This window comes from Lutra lutra, chromosome 8 (genome assembly GCF_902655055.1).
Source record: "Lutra lutra chromosome 8, mLutLut1.2, whole genome shotgun sequence".
Lineage (NCBI taxonomy): Eukaryota > Metazoa > Chordata > Mammalia > Carnivora > Mustelidae > Lutra > Lutra lutra.
In genome coordinates, this window is record NC_062285.1 from 57,430,384 (window position 1) to 57,444,467 (window position 14,084).

The window sequence follows — 14,084 nt, forward strand, 5'->3', positions numbered from 1 at the left end:
CTGCATAGTATTCCATTGTGTATATATACCACATCTTCTTTATCCATTCATCTGTTGATGGACATCTAGGTTCTTTCCATAGTTTGGCTATTGTAGACATTGCTGCTATAAACATTCGGGTGCACGTGCCCCTTTGGATCACTACGTTTGTATCTTTAGGATAAATACCCAGTAGTGCAATTGCTGGGTCATAGGGTAGTTCTATTTTCAACATTTTGAGGAAACTCCATGCTGTTTTCCAGAGTGGTTGCACCAGCTTGCATTCCCACTAACAGTGTAGGAGGGTTCCCCTTTCTCCGCATCCTCGCCAGCATCTGTCATTTCCTGACTTGTTAATTTTAGCCATTCTGACTGGTGTGAGTAATATCTCATTGTGGTTTTGATTTGTATTTCCCTGATGCCGAGTGATGTGGAGCACTTTTTCATGTGTCTGTTGGCCGTCTGGATGTCTTCTTTGCAGAAATGTCTGTTCATGTCTTCTGCCCGTTTCTTGATTGGATTATTTGTTCTTTGGGTGTTGAGTTTGCTAAGTTCTTTATAGATTTTGGACACTAGCCCTTTATCTGATATGTCATTTGCAAATATCTTCTCCCATTCTGTCAGTTGTCTTTTGGTTTTGTTAACTGTTTCCTTTGCTGTGCAAAAGCTTTTGATCTTGATAAAATCCCAATAGTTCATTTTTGCCCTTGCTTCCCTTGCCTTTGGCGATGTTCCTAGGAAGATGTTGCTGCGGCTGAGGTCGAAGAGGTTGCTGCCTGTGTTCTCCTCAAGGATTTTGATGGATTCCTTTCTCACATTGAGATCCTTCATCCATTTTGAGTCTATTTTCATGTCTGGTGTAAGGAAATGGTCCAATTTCATTTTTCTGCATGTGGCCGTTGTGACGTCTTCTTAATCCCATGTTTCTAGGGTCTTCCTGAACCTCCCAAACCTTTTTCTGTTTCCTGTTCTAGACGTTTATCCTGCTTCTGGGTTTTCTTCCAGGGATTCTTGAACTTAAAATGGTCACGCTTTGCCCGAGTGATTCTGACCCGCTCTATTGCCATCATCCCCACTCTGCTTGTTGCCATCTTCCAGGACGTAGAGCATCTAACAGGGATGAATGACTTCCTGAATGTTCTGCAAAGCTTACAGGTGAGGAGGGAGCTGGGGGAAGCTCCATCCCATTTAATCAGGCAGTGTTATATATTGCCGTTAGGTACCAAGCCTGTAGTGCTGGGTCCTGGGAAAAATTCAGAGGAAGAAAGAGGCACAGTCTCGGTAAATGTATGGAATCCCTGGTATCTGAAAAGCTTTTAGAAATGTTTTGGTTTGTAAAAGCCTATTGAATGGGAATTATCTGCTATAATTATATATGGAGTATAAAATTACTGTTTTTTAATCCAAGCAAACATTAAATAACATAGGACATGGCTAGGTCCTATTGAGGTTAAAAAAGCAAGGCAGATAGGAATGTTTATAGAGACACTGGATTAGAATCGGTGTCCATCAACAGAATGAAGACATCAGATCAAACGACTCCATAGGTTTCAACATAATGCATGAGCATCTTGGGATGATAGGAGTAATTTCTCATGAGGTAGATGCGACAGGTTATGTGTTTCCGTTGTGCTAACAGTGCTGCTTGGGGGTAATACATGGATCTCCAGTAGCCCCATCTGATCTCCATTCTTTCTCTTCCAGCTTCCCTTTGCTCTGATACCCATCCTCACGTTTACAAGCTTGCGGCCAGTAATGAATGACTTTACCAATGGAATGTGAGTGTACTTCTCTCAGTACCCCCAAAATATGTGGGGAAGCATATCTTCATTGAATAGACCAGTGAGAAAATGAGTCATGGGGGGGAAACCACATGTTTTGAGAGGTGAATGCTAGAGCTGCCCCTTAGTTTTTGGCTCAGAGAACAGAGACTATGAATGCAGTAAAGAAGGCAAGCACAGGGGCGCCTGGGTGGCTCAGTGGGTTAAGCCGCTGCCTTCGGCTCAGGTCATGATCCCAGGTCCTGGGTTCGAGCCCCACATCGGGCTTTCTGCTCAGCAGGGAGCCTGCTTCCTCCTCTCTCTCTGCCTGCCTCTCTGCTTACTTGTGATTTCTCTCTGTCAAATAAATAAATAAAATCTTTAAAAAAAAAAAAAAAAAAAAAAAAAGAAGGCAAGCACATTTTTCATTTCTAGCATGAGAAACTTCCACTCTTAGGGCTTTAATTCTTTAGCTTTAGTCACTGAAGTGTAAAGCACCTTAATTCCATGTTAAATGATCTTAATGAGAAAAGCATAAATGAATACCTTTTCTGTACTTCTTGAAAGGGTATGGGGTATTTGAAATTATTTGTTGCTTTCTAGGTACTTGAGACTTGTTGCATTTTTAGGGACTTAAATATTAAGGATTATTTGATAGTATTCCCCCCCCTCTTTCTCCCTCTTGGTGTTTTACTTGGGACATGATAAGAATAATTTTCAGTGCATTTTGAGATGCCTCTTAACTCCTGTCCTGTCTACTCCACAGGACAGTGTCCTTTTCTGCTTGTGAATGGGCTAGACTATTCCCCCCAGTGACTGATGATTCTTTTACAGAGGCTGGAGGATTGCAGGCGGGATATTGGTCCTTATCGTCTGTTCCATCAACATGTACTTTGTCCTGGTTTATGTCCAGGAACTAGGGCATGTGGCACTGTATGTGGTAGCTGCTGTGGTCAGTGTGGCTTATCTGAGCTTTGTGTTTTACCTGGTAAGTCTTTTCAGAAGGGGGCAGGGGTGTAGGTATCAGACATGGTAGAGATGGGGCTTATGAACACCAAAATGAAAGGATCCAAAAGAGCAAAGTAGCAATCTTTTTTCTTTTCTTTTTTTTTTTAAAAGCACATAGCAGTCCTATCTCCAGGTTAATGAGACTGTTTATGTGAAATTGTTAAGTCACCTGTGGTTAAACAATATTTTTAACCATAAAATTTATTTTGGCTCTTAAGAGCTGTCATGTTACTTCTGTCTGGTTTCCATTCTTAGTAATTCCTGATAAGAGGGGCACCTGGGTGGCTCAGTTGGTTAGGCATCTGCCTTCAGCTCAGGTCATGATTTCAGTGTTCTGGGATCAAGCCTTATTTCAGGCTCCCTGCTCGGCTGGGAGTCTGCCTCTCCTTCTCCCTCTGCCTGCTCATGCTTGTGCTCTCTTTCAAATAAATAAATTAATAACTTTTTAAAAATTCCTGATAAGAGAGTATCATGTTTTTGAAGAATTAAAAGAATAGTATAGAAAGTAGGGAGTGGCACAAGATTTTAGTAGCTGTCTACAGAAGGAAGAATAGTGATATTTTCTCATTGAATTACTCTAGAGTTATTTTAAAATGATGGTTATAAAAGCATAGCTACACAGAAAATGCAGAATAATGTATTCCAAGATGATCCTTCCCCCCCAAAAAAACCAGGGGTAAATTATGTTAAAAATGGTGATAGTAGTTGTGTTAGGATATTTCCTTGATGGATATATTCTTTTGTCTTATTTTCTACGTCTTATGTAACATTACTTATATTAATGGAAAATAGTTGTATCAACAAAGACCGCAAACCCACCTCCCTGTTCTATACAGGTTTCTCTGAAAAACGCATGTGTGGAGGGTTAGGGACAGCAGAATTTGTACTATATATGCTGCAGAGAATGGTTAAGGATGGAGGCTGGAGACCTGCTGATCTTTTTAACACTTACCTAGTCCCCCTGCTAATATCTGACACAGGTTAAGTACTCGATTGAGAAAATAACTTTAGTGACTATTGAAAACTTAAGCCCTGGATTGATTTATTTTTTCTTCTTTCCTCCTTAGTAAACCTTGAGCACCCTAGGATTATGCTGAACCTATATTCTAGGGATTTACTCCAAGGAAACTCAAGTAACTAAACATGTCCTTGACAGGAATTATTTTTAAAATTCAGTGTAGAAGTTAAGGGAATCCTTCCTTCCTGCAGATTAGCTCTGAAGAGACTGAGTTGTCCTCAGGTAGCCTGAAACTGTTGAGGTTGTTGAAGACCCATTTTTAGGCTGGGGACTGATTCTAGGGTTGGTTACTGTTATTAAGCTCCCAAACACGTACTTGAGCAGTTTGGGGTGCTATCCCAGTTGTATTAGTCTGTCAATCATTACCTCCAGCTGCATCATGAGGAATGGGGTAGGACTGAAGAAAGATGGTCTTCAGGTAACTCCCAGTTGGACAAAAGAAACAACGAACACAAAGCAGTAGGAACAGGGAACTCGATATTGAAAATAGTATGAAGAAACTTTGTTGAGGAAAGCAGATTCCAGGATGTCTTAATGGGGGTGTGGGGTTGGGATAATGACTTGTGCAAACTGGGTTGGTAGGACATGAGTAGAGCTGGATGTTCAAGGAAGAGAGCAGGGGGACGCCTAGGTGGCTTAGTTGGTTAAGCGTCTACCTTTGGCTTGGGTCCTGATCCCAGGGTCCTGGGATCGAGTCCCGCATCAGGCTCCTTGCTCAGCAGGGACCATGCTTCTGCCTGCTACTCCCCCTTTTTGTGCTCACTTTCTCCCTCCCTCTCTCTCTGACAAATCTTTAAAAAAAAAAAGAGGGAAGAGAGCAGGTTTGCATCTTGAGCAGTGCAGTGTGAGCAGTCATGATAGGAAGAGGGATCTGCAGAGAGGTTGGCGAATGATGACCATACTTTATCTTTCAGGGTTGGCAATGTTTGATTGCATTGGGCATGTCCTTCCTGGACTGTGGGCGCACGGTAAGCATCTCCAAAGTCCTGCTGACCGGAGAAGCTGCTGGCAGCTACGCTAAGTAGACACTGGATCAGTCTGTCTGTCTTCCACGGGTAGCCATCAGAGCCAGTGTGTTTCTATGGTTTACTGTGTGAACATAGCCAAAAGTATGTGCTGTTGCACAGACTGCATTTAAGACTCAGCTCTTTGTTGGGAAAGACTTTGTTTCAGTATATGTTTGAAAAGATGGAAATTTTTTTTTTCTTCCTGACCTTCTAATCTGGGAACTACATTAGATAGGATCTTTGAAAAACTGACATGTGCTGCTATCATTCCAACACTAACTCTTAAGTAGCTGCCCAAGGGCCAGCTTGTTTTATCCTTTTGAGAGATAATCCTATATGCATTATTCTTAACCAGGCTATGTGTTAAAAAAAATATTTGAGAAATGTATTAAAGTTTTCATAAGACAAATTACAGAATGGGTATGGAGGTTTTGTTTATAAAAAGATAAAAGGCTGAGAAATACTTTTCTTATGCATACCCTGTCAGTTATTTTAATTATAAAAAAATCTCAACTAAACTGGTTTCATCCATATTAAATATAAAATTATGAAAAATCTACCTCTTTCAGGTTTAGGATTCTTTTAACTTATTTCCATTTTAAATTTCTTGGTGGAAGTTAAGAGGGATGAGAAAGGATAAAGATGGTGATAAACAGCAAAGCTGGCATGTGGGTGTTGGTTATTAATCACCTTGGAAAGTCACTGAGCAGATTTTCCTCAGAGATTGAAAGCTTATCAGGATTTTCTTTCCAGTCCCGATTTTCTTAACTTTCATGTTAATACAGAGCTTTCCGGATGATATTTACTCTTGAGCACATAGATTTATAAAGCCTTCACCTTCCTCATTCAGGAGGTTGGTTATAGAAAAAAGATGGTAGCATTTATGAACTGACATTCTCATGAGATTTTGGAATGAGAAAAGACTTTAAAGGAAAGAAGAGTCATCTGTTTTATTCCTAAAAGACATCTCCTACCAGAATTGTCATGGTTTTCCGAAGCATCCCCAAGACAACCTGCAAGGCAATCTCGGGAGCTATGGACCTAACTGTTGCAAAGCTCTGTGTCTCTCAGCAAGTCAGTAGGAATCACTGTGATTGAAAGTTCTCTCTCAGCAAGGTTGCACTGGGCTACCTCTCTTCAGCCATTCCCTCAGAGGGAAAAACTTTGAGACCAGATGGTGGAGCTCTGGAGTCAGAGGACATGGGTCCCTTCAGCATGAAGCTGCTTCTCTTCAGCCACTGCTGACATTTTTACATATGGAGCCTGAGATTATGTGATTATATCAAAGCAAATCACATTTGTCTGGTGGAGATAAATAATCAAGTCTGCTCTAGCCATTGACTTGATGAGAACAGTAATGGGAATGGCATTGAATGGCAATGACTTTTCATTTTTGGAGCTTTCCTTCTAGAGTCCTGGTTGACCTTCTCTATTCACCTGAGCCCCTAAATGCATTATTGCTGATACCAGGTCAAGAGTATAGACTGGATGGACTTTTATAAGGCATTAAGGGTAAACTGCTGTGTATCACTGACCATACCTTATTTTAGGCCCTCAAGCACAGGATCATGAAAGAGAAATTTCCCTCACTGTCCCTCCTCACATCTGCCCCTGTCCCTGTCTTCATTTCCCAAACTGGTCATAAGGGAACTCTGTGAAGATACTGGGGGCTGACATTTTAATCTCTCATCTGGCTGGACTAGGTGGAGGCAAAATTGACAAAAAATTTTTTTGTAAAGACAGTATAATAACACACACTACCTTTGCCCCGAGTCTGGGTGGGTCCAGTCACTCTCAGAGTCATAACACTTAGAAGTTCAGGTAAAGCTGCTTGTTTTCTTTAAAAAGTTTTGTTTATGACTTGAGATGATAAAATTTCTTCCCAGTTAAATGGCATCTTATAATACTATGTGTGTAGTGTTTGACAGTGTTAAAAATACTCAATACTGTATTTCATTTGATCCTGTCAGAAAGAAAGTGTACTTCAGCCAGTACTCTGGGTGCAATGAACAATGCTGTGAAGTCTCCCAGCGCCAGCGTGCGCGCTGTCTGTGCCGGATTTTAAGTGGTCCTTGTTTTCCACAAGTGTGACATGAAGTCATTGTGCTGTCACAGCACACTGGGAGTTAAAGGATGGGGAAGAGCTGGAGTGACTCCTATAAGGTCCTGCTAGTAGTATAAGTGGTTACAACTGAGCTGTTAGTGCCCATTTAACACTATGTAAACTTGGTTTGTAATTAAAAGATTTTTTTCCTTTTCCTGTTTGGTTTCCTGGGTATTTTTTTAACCTTAAAAATACTTCTGGGGATGCCTGGGTGGCTCAGTCGGTTAAGTATCTGCCTTTGGCTCAGGTCATGACCCCAGGGTCCTGGGACCAAAGCTCAGCATCAGGCTCCTTGCTCAGCGGGGAGCCTGCCTCTCCCTCTGCCTGTCACTCCCCCTGCTTGCCCTTGTGCACTCTCTCTCTCTGCCAAATAAAAAATAAAAATTAAATCTTAGAAAGAAAATACTTCAGAGATACTGCAACATCGGCCGCCACCTAGATGACATTTTAAGCCCACATTGTTAGTGATTTTCTCTTCTAAAGGGATGGAGGTGCAAATAGGTTTAGTCCTGAGAAGACTTTCATGAACTCCAGACACCAAACAGTCATACCAGTTTACCCACTTAGTCACATAGTTTTGCTGCTCCTAAAGGTCACATCGTTGCAATATTTAAAGTCCAAAAAAATTGTTATTCTGCATTTCTTTGCCCTAAGTTGAACATTTTTCTATCTGTAGTCTTGTTTCACCATTGAAGTAAGCTTTTATGTTCCATATGTATGATGCCAATAAAAAGTATGAGTATTTGAAAAGAGAAACCAAAATTGTTTAGCTTAAAAACTGAAAGCATTTTGGCAGAACTGATATAAATGGAAATACTGGCACCATTTAATAAAACAAAGACAAAGCTCAGGCATAGTAAACTGCAGTTCCTGTCACCATATAAACAACAGGAAAGTCTAAGTCAGCACTTCATTTATCCCAAGGTTGGCACAGAACTGCATTTTCCCTTTCTCTGTTGTAAGCTTTTCCTGTGTGTCTTACAGGAGACAGATACTGAAACACGATAGAAGTAATCTGGGAATTTTGTTCTCCATGTTGTCCTGACTCATTTAGCTCTCCCTTCTTAACCTGGGTTTAAATTCAGAACTAAACTAGGATGCAACAATTTGAAGATCCTGATTTGAGACATTTCTTTTAGCTCCGCCCTCTGGAATGCTATCTGCTCCTTTATTGGACAGGACCAGTGCAACTAAATGTATCCGCTTCTCTTGGTATCTTAGCTTTTATGAATGTTAAAAGCCACTACCATGTGCTAGTCCTGGCCTGAGTGCTCTTATGACCTCTGTTTAATTGTTAACAACAAGAGGATCCGCCTCTTTATTGATGAGGCAACTGAAAGGCCAAAAAGTAACTTCCCCACATCACATCGCTGGTGAATAGGCAATGGGCATTTCAACTTGAATAGCTTAACTCTAGAGCCCACACTGTCATTCCCAAACCATGCTATATAATACATAGTACACACTTTGTGCAGGGTTAAGGTGTTTGGCAGGACCAGGAACATATCAAAGCATTTGTGTGATACTCTAATTAGTGATAGAATATGTTTTAGCTCACCAGTTGCCAGCTGGGAGACTAATTTTGTTTGACCTTTGCTAAATTTGAAACAACTTTCGAATGCTTTTTGGTAAGCACAGAAAATGGATAGGCCAGGGCGCTCTGTGATTCTACCTCAGTAGTAGCTAAGAACTATTAAGCTTACTCATTTGCACTACCTCTCTGCCCCTGACAGTATTTAGCCTACTCCTGGGTCATATGACCCCATTTCTCAGTGTCTCAGAGCAATATGACAAACTTCTCCGATGAGGAGGTTTTGTCTAGTAAGTCATCTGAGTGACTCTGGGAATCACAGGACTAATAATGCCACTCTTGCCTACTACAAAATGAGGAAGCCCACCACCTCAGCTCTTGTGAAAAAGCTGCAGTGAATTTATAGTGTACATGACAATTCACTCTTGGTTACTAACCTGAGATGTAAGACCCTGAAGTGAATAAGGAGGCTTGTCTGAAGAGTTGTCTCTCTGCCCCAAGGCCACTGTTAGTCACTGTTCTTAGAACAGTTTTATCTTGGGCTTCATCTGGGGTCATCTTCACAAGCCTATGAGGTATACGGGACAATTTGTAATATATTAAAAAATTATATTTGTTGAAGACTAACGGCGTATTAACGTAACGTACTTGGTATTCTCAAATGTAGCATTTATTCCCATTTTTACAAATAAGTAGGATAAGGCTCCAGAAGTGTACATGAACTTGCTCAAGGTCTGCTACTCTCAAGTAGCAGAATTGGAGTTTGAACCCAACTCTGGTGACTTTTTCACTATACTATAATAGGGATGTTTTCCTTTTATGGATTTATAGTCTACATTCTGTATTAATATACAGGCTGTTGATGCCAAGGGGTGATAACTTTCCTAAAACCCTAAATAATAACAGTAAGGCTAAAATGAGATTCAGTGATTGTCTCAGTGTATGCAGAGGAGAGAAAAGGAGTAAACAATAACTTCACAGATCTCAAACAATAGGGATTCAGAAAATAAAGGGGGGTGTTGCCTGGGTGTCTAAGTTAAGCATCCTACTCTTGATCTCAGCTAGCTCTTGATCTCAAGGTCAAGAGTTCAAGCCCGGTATTGGGCTCCACACTGGGTGTGGGGCCTACTTCAAAACAAAATAAACCATAGCGATTCAGATTTCCAGGAAGGCGGTCTGGCCATGTTTTAAAAGCAGTCCAAGTAATTTCAGTTCAGCCTGACAAACTTAAGACCCATAGGTCATTTCCCTCTCTCAGCACCTTTTTTTTTTTTTTTTTTTTTTTTTTAATGAAAGGCTGTTCTCTGCTCAGGTGCCAAAAGATCATGAGGCCAGCCTGGATAATATGGCTCAGGATTTAGACTGAGCTCAGGATTTAGAATTAGTGTTTAATTCTAATAATTTAGAATTCATATTTCATTCTAATATTTGATTTTCATTATTTAGAATTTATTTGATTTCTAAAACAGTACCAGAATACAAAAGCACTCGGTGTGTTGGCTCTGAATGTCCTTATCAGAAGTAGCCATCCTGGGATGTCTGGTTGGCTCAGTCAGTTAAGCAGCTCAGGTCATGATTCTGGGGTCTTGGGATCCAGCCACAGAGTCAGAGTTGGAGTCTGGCCTCCCTGCTCAGCAGGGAGCCTGCTTCTCCCTCTCCCTCCACCCCTCCCTCTGCTTGTGCTCTCTCTTTCTATCAAATAAAATCTTAAAAAAAAAAAAAAAAGCAGCAGCCAAGTGTGTCAGAAGAATAGTCAAAGTGCAAATTTTGCTGAGGGCATTTGGCACTACCTCAATTCTTAACTATTTCAGTTCCTAGCTATTTTATGTGCCATAAACCATTCATGTATCTGCAAGCCATTTCTTTTCTGAAATAAGAATCAATATAGCAGTACTGGAAAAAACCCGCTTTTGATGTGCTGATTATAGGTCCTCACGCGCCAGTTACAATATTTAAATACTTGCAAATCATGGGCGCCTAGGTGGCTCAGTCCATTGAGTGTCTGCCTTGGGCAAGCCTGGCTGTGGTCCTCCTGGGATAGAGCCCCCCCCCCCTGCTCAGTGGGGGTCCTGCTTCTCCCTCTCTCTGCCACTCTCTCCTGCTTGTGCTCTTTCTCTCTGTCGAATAAATAAAATCTTTCTACATAAATAAATACTGGCAAATGAGTCTAACCCTTTTCCATTTTTTTTGTCCTTAGTACCATCTGGGATTGACGGCTCAGCCTGAACTCTACCTTCTGAACACAGTGGATGCCGACTCACTTGTGTCTAGATGACTGACAGCCCGTGAGACTGTATAAGAACTACTTTGTCTTAATCCTTTTGTGCCAGGTGTCCTGTTAACATATCTCTGTTAGTTCAGAGGTGAGTTTTGTTCAGATGTTTTGAACAAAAGGCAAAGATTTCCTCATGGGAAAGGGCATTAAAAGCTGACAGCTGTTAAATGTAGGACAGAGACCCACCCGCCTCCCCTGTCCTACAACAGCCAGAGCTCAATGATTGGCCTCTCGTGGTCACACACCCCTATGGGCTTGTGTCTTGACTTCTGGCATTTAAAAATATATTTGTGTATATATTTATGTAAACCTGAACATATCAGTTTGGGTAGAGTTTTAAGGTTATATAAAATTGATAGGTCTTATTTTTTTCGAAGATAGTATTCAGATAAATCAGATATTTGTTTTATCTGGGTCACAGGTGAGAAAGGAGAGGGAGTAATGCTCTTTTTTGGAATGACCTGGTCAAATTAACTTACCTTTTAAAGTGATACTTGACTATGGCCGGTTAAATTCCATGTCAGTTTTAATCGACCAGACCCTTAGCGACTACTTCATACCAGCACATCAGGAAAACATTTCTTCTTTTCAGCATTCATATTTGGTCCTGGTTATTGATGTGCTTCTTAATTATAATTCTCTTTGTTACTTTTCTTGAAATCTTATCGGAGGAATGATGGTATTTTCTGAAGAGCTTAATACCTTGTAATAAGATTCAGAAACCATGCTCTAACTGATGATCAGTTTTCCATGTGACATTGTAACTCAGCCCATTTTACCATTCAGGTTTTTAGGTATAAAAAGAAGAAACTTCTAATATTTACTTTTATAAAGATGTTGATGGACATATTTGTTTTCTTTCTAATGTTTAGAGTCCTACCATGTGTTTTCTTCCCATTTTTCCCATTGAAACGCCAAACACCATTTCTGGGTCCAAAGTCTGTGTGTCCAGGAATGGCTAATATTTCTAATGTTGAATTTCCCCGAATGCTAAGCATTTTATTGTGAGATATTTATACCAAGTAATATGAGATTAGAACTAGACTAGGACTTAGACGACTAGTTCTCATGTCATAAATTGCCTGTCTACATGACTCTTTTTGACCCCTCTTCTTAACTGGGACCTTTTTCCTTAAGATTTTTATAATAAAAAAGTTAATACTTAAAAATTGAAAGACTTTGCATAATTATCTGATTGAAAAGGAGATTTTCAACACTGGGTCACATTTCTGCATGGAACTGCAGTTGGCTGGAATGAATGGCAGCTGTCCATCTTCATGGACTATACTGCAGGACAGCACACACACTCCTTCATTTCCTTCTGGCCACAGAGACGTTGTGTTTGCAAATACTGCAGCTTTTGTATAACTTTGAGCATTATCTTCCTATTTCAGCTTCAAAAGGTAAATATCTCATCTGTCTTATTTTAAAAGTTAGTGCTTTTCAGTAAGTTGTTTTTTGTTAAATCCAGACATTCCTTATCTTCATTTATAAAGACCTGGCCCTCTAAGTGGCAAGTTTTCTAAGATGATACTTTAAAATTCTTGGGGCCTCTGTGTGGCTCAGTCGGTTAAGCATCTGCCTTTGGCTCAGGTCATGATCCTGGGGTCCTGGGATCGAGCCCTGCATTGGGCTCCCTGCTCTGTGGGAAGCCTGCTTCTCCCTCTCCCACACTGCCTGCTTGTGTTCCTCTCTCGCTGTCTCTCTGTGTCAAGTAAATAAATAAAATCTTTAAATAAATAAATAAATAAAATTCTCTCATTTCTCCATCAGGGGCCCTTGAAACTTCTGGTAAGAGTAGTGTCCTTATGCTGTAGGTTAGCATCATTCTGATCTTAAAATGAAACTGAATTAGCATCAATTAACAGCTTTCACTTGAAGAAGAGATTTTTAAAATGAGTTTCAGTATTTTAGATTCTTTATACACAGATAAGAATTCTAGATGGACCAATTTGGATTTTCCTCCCTTCCTGGGCAATTCAGTTTCTCAGTTTCATTACTAGAGAGTGTTAGGAGGGGAAAAAAAGGTTTAAAAAATCCTGTTTTGCCACTCCTAAGAAGATGAAGTACTCAGTTAAACAGAGACTAAGTACTTGGGGGATTCTTTAACTCCTCTCCCTCCTTTAGCTATATGTTACTAGGAAGAGACTCGAGTGTACAAAAGTTTATAAGTATACCGATCAGGTCATATAACTCCTATAATCAAAAAATTTGATAATCTGAGTTATGCTAAAACCAGTAGAAGAGACTGATTTCTAAAGAGGGAGTCTGGGGTATACTTCTTTTCTAAGTGAGGAACATTTAATCATTCTCTAATTTATGATTTACAAATCTGGATTTTTCTTTTCCTTTTTTTTTTTTTTAAAGATTTTATTTATTTATTTGACAGAGAAAGAGGGAGAGAGAGAGAGAGTGCAAGTAGGGGGAGTGGGAGAGGGAGAAGCAGGCTCCCCACTGAACAGGGAGTCTGAGCAGCACTTGACCCCAGGACCCTGGGATCATGACCTGAGCTGAAGGCAGATGCTTAACCAACTGAGCCACCCAGGTGCCCCTAGATGATTTTGCATTTTAATTTAAACACAATTTGTGAGTTCTCATGCATAGCTACTCTTAGTATGAATACCTTGCATTTCTTTTTTCAAGCAATAAAGATATCACTGAAGTTCTCTCAGAGTAAAATTAATAAATTCTGGAACCTACTGGGTTTTATGAGAAAAGCCCATTTCTAATTAAACACTTAAGTCTATTTTTATTTTTTAAAGATTTATTTATTTATTTGAGAGAAGAAAGAGAGTGTAGTGAGGGGAAGGGGCAGAGGAAGAAGCAGACTCCCTGCTGAGCAAGGAGCCCAACATGGGACTCCATCCCAGGACCCTGGGATCATGACCTGAGCCAAAGGCAGACGCTTAACCAACTGAGCCACTCAGGCACCCCCTTAAGTCTATTTTTAATACAGAGTCTATTTTAAGAGAGTAGAATCTTTCCAGTAGCCTGATTAGAAATAGCTTTTCATTGTGTAATCAACTTGAAGGATGATGTTTCTATGCCAGCTGTTCTCAATTTCCCTAACCTCAATGGAACATAGTAGATCTAGCTGCTGGACTATTTAGTAGAATAAAGTAGTTGGATTCTTCCTTGCCTATTTTCCAAAGAGGACAGTGTTGACCAAAACAGGCACTAGAAGAGCCTTCTGATAGGTAAATGACAATTTTAAAAATTACTACCTGTGCCAACGGAGAAAAGTGTATATAATACACAGAACAATGGGTTACTATCTGGAATGCAGACGTATTTTCAGATATTCTTACATCTTTTCCTTTCCCAAATACTAGACTTCACCTTCCTGTCAGATTAACTGTCCACTACAGGAGACATCAAGGAAAAGGAAATCACCACCACAGA

The 14,084-nt window shown here is 40.3% G+C and overlaps 1 protein-coding gene across 7 annotated transcripts in view; it reads left to right on the top strand.

Moving 5' to 3' along the window:
- The window catches only part of SLC11A2 (solute carrier family 11 member 2), a 59,854-nt gene that overhangs the window by 29,123 nt on the left and 16,647 nt on the right, over positions 1 to 14,084 (top strand). For 5 of the 7 annotated variants that reach the window (XM_047742169.1, XM_047742173.1, XM_047742170.1 and 2 more), the window contains exons 13-17: positions 985 to 1,134; positions 1,684 to 1,757; positions 2,574 to 2,727; positions 4,680 to 4,733; positions 10,605 to 12,356. In XM_047742169.1, the coding sequence (XP_047598125.1) occupies positions 985 to 1,134; positions 1,684 to 1,757; positions 2,574 to 2,727; positions 4,680 to 4,733; positions 10,605 to 10,682 (510 nt within the window). In that variant the 3' untranslated portion in view covers positions 10,683 to 12,356. Of the gene's footprint in view, positions 1 to 984; positions 1,135 to 1,683; positions 1,758 to 2,573; positions 2,728 to 4,679; positions 4,734 to 10,604; positions 12,357 to 14,084 lie in introns of those variants that run through there. The other 2 variants (XR_007129497.1, XM_047742171.1) reach the window with 2 other exon arrangements.